General features: G+C 35.7%; 1 protein-coding gene and 1 long non-coding RNA gene across 2 annotated transcripts; one reads left to right on the top strand and one right to left on the bottom strand.

Moving 5' to 3' along the window:
* Window positions 1–1332: 1332 nt before the first annotated feature.
* Window positions 1333–2515, top strand: LOC141633646 (uncharacterized). Its single transcript, XR_012538425.1, has 2 exons — window positions 1333–1582; window positions 2266–2515. It is a non-coding gene; the product is annotated as an uncharacterized LOC141633646 (long non-coding RNA).
* Window positions 2516–7494: 4979 nt separating this feature from the next.
* On the bottom strand, window positions 7495–8262 carry LOC141631583 (uncharacterized). The gene has a single exon (XM_074444236.1). The coding sequence runs from the start codon at window positions 8260–8262 to the stop codon at window positions 7495–7497; it is 768 nt and encodes a 255-aa protein (XP_074300337.1).
* Between the last annotated feature and the right edge of the window lie 555 nt (window positions 8263–8817).

Genomic DNA, 8817 nt, shown 5'->3' with positions numbered 1-8817 from the left:
CTTTGTATTGTTAGTATTGACTTTATATTGGTTATCATTGAGAGTGATTATATACCCTGGTGGTATGTTTGTGCGCAACGCACACATTGGTTACTTACTTGTGCGTAATGCACATTTTTGAAAATTATTTTTGAGCTTTTGAAATTTGAAAATTTAAAAATATATGTGTCTCATGTGTGCGCACACACAAAAATGATTTCTTACAACCCGACATGCTCTTACCTTTTTTAGTGGTCCTTTTGCCTTGAAGGTCTAGTACGAGAAGGGGTGGTGTATTGCATTTGGGTAGCATCTTAGTGGAATTAAGAGATTGTGAAAGTGAGAGATGTTAGTTAACTATCTCGGTAAAAATTTGAGTATAAGAAGTAGATGAATTTTTGGAAGGCCCTTTTTTTATGAAAGCGTTTAAGTTTCGAGTACGAATCTTTGTTTTAAGGAGGGAAGTCTGTAACACCCCATTATTTTCGTATATATACTAGTTTTACACCCGTGCAAAAAATGCACGGGTTTAATTATATTAAATTAAAAATCAATACGAATGTAAATATAATATGATTTTAGTATTACAGTTATACCGATGAAAAAATTAAAGAGAATTTATACATTTAAATTAGACGTAAATAAAAACAACGCTTATGCATTAGCTCAATATTATAAAAATACACAAATTATTATTTAAGACGATATTATTCGTTTAAGTTTAACACGATTCAAATATTTGTACGTGTAGGCTGAATAGCATCATGCATGGGAAACTAAAATATTTGTCAACACCTCCATGTGGGGGTGATATTTACTCGTTTTAAATTTAAGTCGAATAGTAACCGATAAAAATATATATAGATCTGAAACTTATACTTACGATGTAAATTCTAAGTTTCTAACCATAGTAAATTATTAACCCAAGTTATAATATTTGTCTTATATTATTATTAAGTTAATCTTTGTTTAAAAAGCAAATGTAAAGAACAAATCAACGGAGGAAGTAAGCAATCGGAGGGACTCTGTGACTATAAATAAACAAAAACTAATCTAATACTCTCTTTATAAAAGACCAATGATAACATGATAAAAAATAAGATTTTTAAGAAAAAAAGGTAAAAGCAAGGGCAAATATAAAAAGTAAACTGGATATAATAAAGATTAATATTAATATTGGATTGGTGAGAGACCCACAACTTGGTATTTGTGTAAAATAGAAGAAAGATATAATGATGTTATTTGAAAAAAATAGCCCATTTATTATATAACGGTCGTATTAGATAAGTATTACGGAGTACTATTGATCTATATGAAGGGAGTATAGAACTTGTTCGGCCATAAAAAAAGGTCTATAAAATAGAACATGAGAAACCCTATTACTTCGTATATGCTTGAACATGAGAAACCCTCACAAATTCGCCGCTCGAATGTTCTAGGCGCTCGAATACTCATTACTCTCTATAGTAGTTTCTCAACTAATCTCTCGCACCACTCTCTAATACTCTCATATCTCAAAAATTTACCTCTTATAAATCCCATAGAGCTAATCCTACAAATTACCTCTCATTCCTCACTTGAGCATGTAATCCTACAAATTCAGGTTTATTTTATCCTTCGATTACAAACAATATATGATGCATTGTTTCATTTTTTTTGGCTAATATGGTATTTTTCAAAGTATAGGCTTATTATTTTCTTTTACATACGTTATTTCTTCTTCTTTTATAATTATTTTTAAAATTTTTAAGGTTTGTTCTATTTTTTTAAAATCTAAATCCATTTTTTTTATATGTTCATAAGACTAAATGAAGGTCAACCTCTATTTTTAATTTCTGGGTTTATAGTGAGCTTCTTAGATCTGATGATTGTATTACTCTATTTTAAAAAAAATTATTTTATTTTTAATAAAATAATTGAAACAATAATTTTTTTAAATTTTTTATTTGGTTATGGTGATAATTGATGGCTTTTTTTTTTTTATAAAATTACAAAATGGATAATTAGATCTGATATTTTATTAATATCGTATTTTTTTTTATGATTTATTCAAGTTTCTTGCTTTGGGAATTAATTTATGGGTTTTGGGATTAATTTCGGTTTTGGGAATGAATTTCTGGATTTGTGAATTGATTTTATTAAATCCCAGAAAATTTAACCTCAACCTATCTCCTATATTTCATATACATGAACCAAATTGTTTTTCTTTTAACAAATAATTTATATATGTATTTTTTTTTTAAAACATCATTTGTTTTAATTAATTATGATTATGATATATTTTAGTGATGAGCCTATTGGAAGCAATACATTACATGGAGAATTGGGAAGATGGAAAAAGAAGCTTGAAATTAATTCCACACATCCGTCCCTAGAATACAAATGAGTTACTTCTTGTTTTCTAGTTTAGATCAAAGTTATTCAGCATGCAATAATTTTTAATAGATGTAGTTTTTGTAATATTTTAATTTGTAATTTTTTTATGTTTACATTTTATTTGTAAATTTTAATGTTAATGAAATCACTGGTCAATTAATTGTTTGTGAGAAAAGCAAAAGTAGAAAGAGAGAAATTAATTCCTAAAAATATGCAACCACGTTTTTTTTAGCCAAAAAAGTCATTTTGCAACCCTGAAATTGAGGAGCCAATAGAAACACCTTAAATGCTTCAGCTTTTATAGATAGGGGATTTACAAATGTTGCTTTCTTGTATTTTGTTCATTTTGCGACTCAAAGTGGAAACACTTTCCAAAAGGGCTGTAAGAACTACATTACTTAACAAAATGGAATTAAATTAGGAATTTAAGACACAATTACGCGTAAATTGATGTCATTAATGCTTAATTTATGGTTTTCATTCTTTTTTTGGCACCTTAAATACAGCCCAAAGGGCTATATTTATCATTTCCCATAATAATAATAATAATACACACTCCTATGAGATGTGTAATACGGAGTTTTAAACTACTATTAGGGGGTGTTTGGTTCACGCGTAGGTATGAGTTTGGAATCGGGAATCATACCTGGGTGGTATCGGATTGGAACTTGATACCTCATACCTTGTGTTTGGTTCAATTTTGGGGGTATGGGGTTAGAAACTAATCAAAGCTAAAAACTATTCAAAATACAATATTTTTAATAATAATTTTTATACTATTAAATCATGTAGAGAAAATTTAATCAAATAAATATATAAAATGATTTTTTTATAATTGTTTTTATCACTTTTTAATTTTTGTAATTTGATACCATGGGTATCAATCTCATACCCACCCCCCTCCCTGGGTATGAAAAACCCATACCTCATGGGTTTGAGGTGTGGGTATCAAACCTTCAATTTTGTCAACCAAATACATGGTATGGGTTTGGTTCATTCCAAACCCATACCTCATACCCTAGGTAGCACGGACACTTCTCCTAATCAGCCGTCTCGTGTCGGACACCGACACTTCTCGGACACACGTCAAAACGTGTCGGACGCCTATAAAGCCGTGTCTAACTTTCTACATTTATTCGGGCACGTGTCCGACGCGTGTCCATGACATTTGGACATCATTTGGGGTGAATGATGTTCTTTAAGAGTGAAATGAGCTGTCGAAAGAGATTGATTAAAAGATTCGTTTGGATAGTAAATGAAAATGAGTTATAACCAAGGCAAGTTTTAGCTTCACTTATTTAAATTTAATATCAAATACTTTTATAAAAATAAAATCGAACGTTTATAATTATAAAATATATATTTTATTAAATTTAAATAACGTGTCCCGTGTCCTAAATTTCAAGGGATGCCGTGTCCGTGTTCCGTGTTCGCGTCCGTTTTGGTGCTACCTAGCTCATACCTATATTGGGTGAACCAAACACCCCCTTACATTTTGGACATAAACCCTTCAATTCGCATAAACCATCGCCATTCCGCCTCCATCTTTAACTTACTAGTTCATCTTCCATCTGCCGAAAAGTTTACGTGCCTTGCTTCTTGCGTCCTCAAGGTATTCCTTTCATCACTTTTGGTTTCGGCTTCTCCATTAATATTTGTAAAAGTGTCGACACAAGGGAGATTGTAGAAGATATCGTATTATTGAATGAATAAGTAAAGCAAACGATACATGACTTAAATACAAAACACAAAGAATTATTTGCCCTAACTAAAGCCTAAAAAGGAGGAAACTAAATATACAATATACTAAATTAGGTTAGATATTATACACCTAATATATACGATATAATCGGGATATCGTTTAACACTCCCCCTCAAGTTGAAGCACTTGGCAAGCTAATGCCCAACTTGGATCGAAGAGAACGAAAAGCTTCACCTCCTAAGGCCTTTGTAAAGATGTCCGCAATCTGATATTTACTGCATATATAAGAAATCGAAATTGTCTTGTTCATAATGTGATGGCGTATAAAATGACAGTCGACCTCGATATGCTTGGTGCGGTCATGAAAAACGGGGTTCTTGGCAATACTCAAAGTGGATGTATTATCACATAACAACTCTATTGGTGACGGATGATTAATCCCAAGCGACTGAAGAAACGATTTGAGCCAAATTATCTCGCTAGTTAACGCACCCAAAGCTCGATACTCTGCCTATGCACTCGACTTGGCAACTGTCGTTTGTTTTCGTGCTTTCCAAGAAATTGGCGAGTTTCCCAACTTCACAAAATACCCGGTCAGTGATCTTCTTGTCAATGGACACCTAGCATGGTCGGAATCCGAGTACCCACGCAATAATAAATCACCATCGCGTGCTATCACAATCCCCTTTCCCGGACTTCCTTTAGTATATCTTATAGCTCTCAAAATGGCATCCAAATGTTCCTTCCTTGGGGCATGTACAAACTGCGACAAAATGTGAACTACATACACCAAGTCGGGTCTGGTAATGGTCAAGTAAATGAGACGTCCCACTAGTCTTCGATACCTCATGGGATCACGCAACAAATCGCCCTCTGCCAAGGCCAATTGATGGTTCGGTTGAATTGGTATGTCAACCGGCTTTGCTGCTTCCAAACCCGCTTCTTTGATAATTTCTAAGGCATATTTTCGCTGGCTAAGGAAAAGACCTTTGGGACCGGATTCTACTTCAATTCCCAGGAAGTACTTAAGTCTTCCAAGATCCTTAATGCCAAAACTTCGGTCAAGAAATTGCTTGAGACGGTCGGTTGCTTCCTTGCTATCACTCACAATGATCATATCATCCACGTATACCAAAATGCCAATAAAAATTATGTCTTTATTATAAGTAAAAACAGAGTAATTACCCATAGATTGAATGAAACCGTACCTTGTCAATGAATCGGTTAATTTTGCAAACCAATTGCGAGAAGCTTGTTTAAGCCCATATAACGATTTCAATAATTTACATACCTTGGTCGATCTTTCCTTTTCGAATCCCGGTGGCATTCTCATATATACTTCTTCGTCTAGACTGTCGTGAAGAAATGCATTATTAACATCTAATTGGGTAATAGACCACCCTTTCGAGACTGCCACTGCTAATAAATAACGGACACTCGTCATTTTGGCTACTGGCGCAAAAGTGTCATGATAGTCCACCCCTTCGATTTATGTGTACTCTTGCGCTACAAGACGTGCCTTATACCGCTCGATTGTCCCATCTGCCTTATACTTGACCTTGTAAACCCATCTACACCCAATGGGTCTTTTTCCTTTTGGGAGATCAACAATAGACCATGTCCCATTAGCCTCTAAAGTATCGAATTCCTTGGCCATAGCATCCTGCCACTCTTTTATTTTCGAAGCTTCGCTATAATTTCGTGGTTCACGAATCTCGTCCACTTTAGCTAAAAAAACTCCTGTAATTATCGGAAAAATAATTGGTAGTGACATAATTAATCAAAGGATAATGAGTACCTTTCTTTGTGGATGTCGATTTGACGAAGTGATCATTGTTTGTGGGGTCTATAAGTCGGGTTGATTTGCATATGTAATATTTGCGCCAATATGGTTCGAACTTCTGGTGAGCACCACGTCCCTCTGTTTGTGTAATTACGGGCTGCTCAATCCCTTGCTGCTCTTCATCCTTTTATGTTTGTATTTCTGTATCTTGTACCACACTAGGCTCAACATTGTCTCTGCCCGAATTGTCTTGCACTGTTTCGCAAGTGTCGGAAGTGGAATCAGAGGTGTCATGAATTTCTTCCAGGAATGGTATTGCCTCAATTTCCTTAGTGGTATTATTATCAGTGATTGTCGTGGGTTGATCATTTACAAAAGGGAATACATTTTCATAAAAAAGAACGTCTCTCGAATCAAAAATAATCTTTTTCTTTAAGTCGTAAACCTTCCCACCCTTCTTGCTTGCAGGATACCCTACGAAAATACACCTCTTACCACGCTCATTGAATTTGTCTTTCGGTCTATCTTTATTGTGAGCATAACAAATGCATCTAAAAACTCTAACATTCTCGTAACTAGGTTGTTTTTCATGTAAAACCTCAAAAGGAGTCAATCCGTCAAGTAACCGAGTAGGTGTTCTATTTATCAAATACGCAGCGGTCAGGACACACTCTCCCCAAAAATCAATAGGTAAGTTAGTTTGGAAACGAAGGGCTCGTGCTTTTTCTAGAATATTCCTATGTTTCCGTTCCACCCTACCATTCTGTTGCGGGGTATCTACTTGACTAGTTTGGAAAATCATACTATGTTCACTGTAATAGTCTTTCATAACATTGCTCAAAAATTCCGTCCCATTGTCACTTTGTACTACTTTAACCTCCTTCCCAAATTGAGTCTTTGTCATTTGGCAAAAATTAATCAATAATTGACTTACTTCTCCTTTATCACGCATTAATCGAATCCAAACATATCTACTCCGGTCGTCAACAATAGTGAGAAAATAATGTGACCCTGACAAACTCTTCGTATGATAAGGTCCCCAAATATCACAATGTATTAAAGCAAAAATTTTCGCACTTCTCTTATTATTAGACTTAAAAACCGAACGTGTTTGTTTGGCCCGACAACATGGATCACAGACATTATCAGAATTCCAAGACAAATTAAAACCAACTAAATTCGAGAAAAGAGGTAAAATACTGCTAAACGGATGTCCGAGTCTTTTGTGCCACAGCCTAGAGTCAATTGTCGTGCTTGCTTGCGCCACCACATGTGCTCGTTCACCCTTAAAATAATAGACCCCGTCAATGTGCTCACCCCGTCCAATCTTCATCCTCGTAGATTGGTCTTGTATAACACAATGATCATTATAAAAGGTCACAACATAATTATTTTCCGTAATTAATTGTTGTATCGATATTAAATCACAAGTTAGAGACGGAACGTAAAGAACATCTTTAAGTGTAAAATTGTCATTCAACACAACTTTTCCATGTGCCTGTGTCACGATTTGTGAGCCATCGGGTAGGCTGACTATAGAAGCTCGCCCTCGCCAAATATTAACAAGCAAATCGCGCCTTCCTGTTATATGATGTGAACATCCACTATCGAGTAACCAATGACCATATCGAGTATCATTCATACCTGCGTTTTTCTAACCACCGTCTGCCTTATTAGCCAATAGAGATCGCAATTGAATGACCTCATCTGGGGTGAAGGTTTGTGCCTCATCACCAGTGACAGTGGCTGCATTAGCTTGCTGGTTTGAGCCACCATGTCCTCTGCCTCCCTTTCCACGGCCTCCATTCCTGCCTCGTCCACGGCCTCTTCCTTGGATGCGCATCTTTTCCCAGCATTTATCCTCCGTATGCCATACCTTATTACAATATGTGCATCGAATAACACTTGTGCTATCACCCTCTGTAGTGGAATCCCCGGTTACTTTCGCTGCCATAGCCGCATCTATTGGTTCTTCCTTTGCCTTGGTGACTGCACGATGACGCTCTTCTCGCAAAATTAGAGCATACGCTCTCGACAAAGCAGGGACTTCATCCTCCATCAATAAATTAGAATGGATATTGCCATAGAGAGCACCATCGAGACCAATTAGGAATTGGTGTACCTTCTCTTCCTCGCGCTCCTTAAGCATTTCCGCTGCTGCTCCACAAGTACAGTGTGGTACTTTACTGTAAGTTGATAATTCATCCCAAAGCGCTTTTAATTGAGTATAATACTCGACTACAGACTGATTCTTTCCTTGCTTGCACTCGTTGAGATTACTTTTGAGTTGATGTACTCGGGGTGCGTTGCCACTGGAATACCTGTCCCGTAGTTCTTTCCAAATATCAACAACAGACTCGGAAAAGGCTATACTAGGATGAAGTTTTGGGTGAATTGCATTTCGCAACCACGCTTTAACCATTGCGTTGCATTGTCGCCAAGCAACGCTCTCAAGAGTCTATGCCTCTCCTTCCTTAATCACCAGTTTCTTTACGGTACCCTCGATAAAACTTAACTTGTTTTTAGCATCGAGGCCGTTTCCTACCGCATCCGCCCATAATTGATAATTATCCCCGTCAAAAATTATTTGAGACAAGGATAGATTAGGGCTTTCACTTGGATGAAGGTACAACGGCGAGGAAGGTGGTATGTACTCGTTTTTGTGATCGGATTTAACAACAGTTCCTTCTCCCTATCTCATGTTGATAAATTTTGTGGTGGTATGATTTTGTATTGATCGAAAAAAAAGGAACCATGATCAATGAAGCTCAGATGCCATGTAAAAGTGTCGACAAAGGGAGATGGTAGAAGATATCGTATTATTGAATGAATAAGTAAAGCAAATGATACATGACTTAAATACAAAACACAAAGAATTAGTTACCCTAACTAAAGCCTAAAAAGGAGGAAACTAAATATACAATATAATAAATTAGGTTAGATATTATACACCTAATATATACGATATAATAGGGAT

Source organism: Silene latifolia, chromosome Y, assembly GCF_048544455.1.
Source record: "Silene latifolia isolate original U9 population chromosome Y, ASM4854445v1, whole genome shotgun sequence".
Lineage (NCBI taxonomy): Eukaryota > Viridiplantae > Streptophyta > Magnoliopsida > Caryophyllales > Caryophyllaceae > Silene > Silene latifolia.
Note: the sequence above shows the minus strand (reverse complement) of the source record. Positions and strands in the feature narration are given on the sequence as shown.

Coding starts and splice junctions, on each gene's coding strand:
- LOC141631583 (XM_074444236.1), bottom strand. CDS start 8,262: ATGGTTAAAGCGTGGTTGCGAAATGCAATTCACCCAAAACTTCATCCT.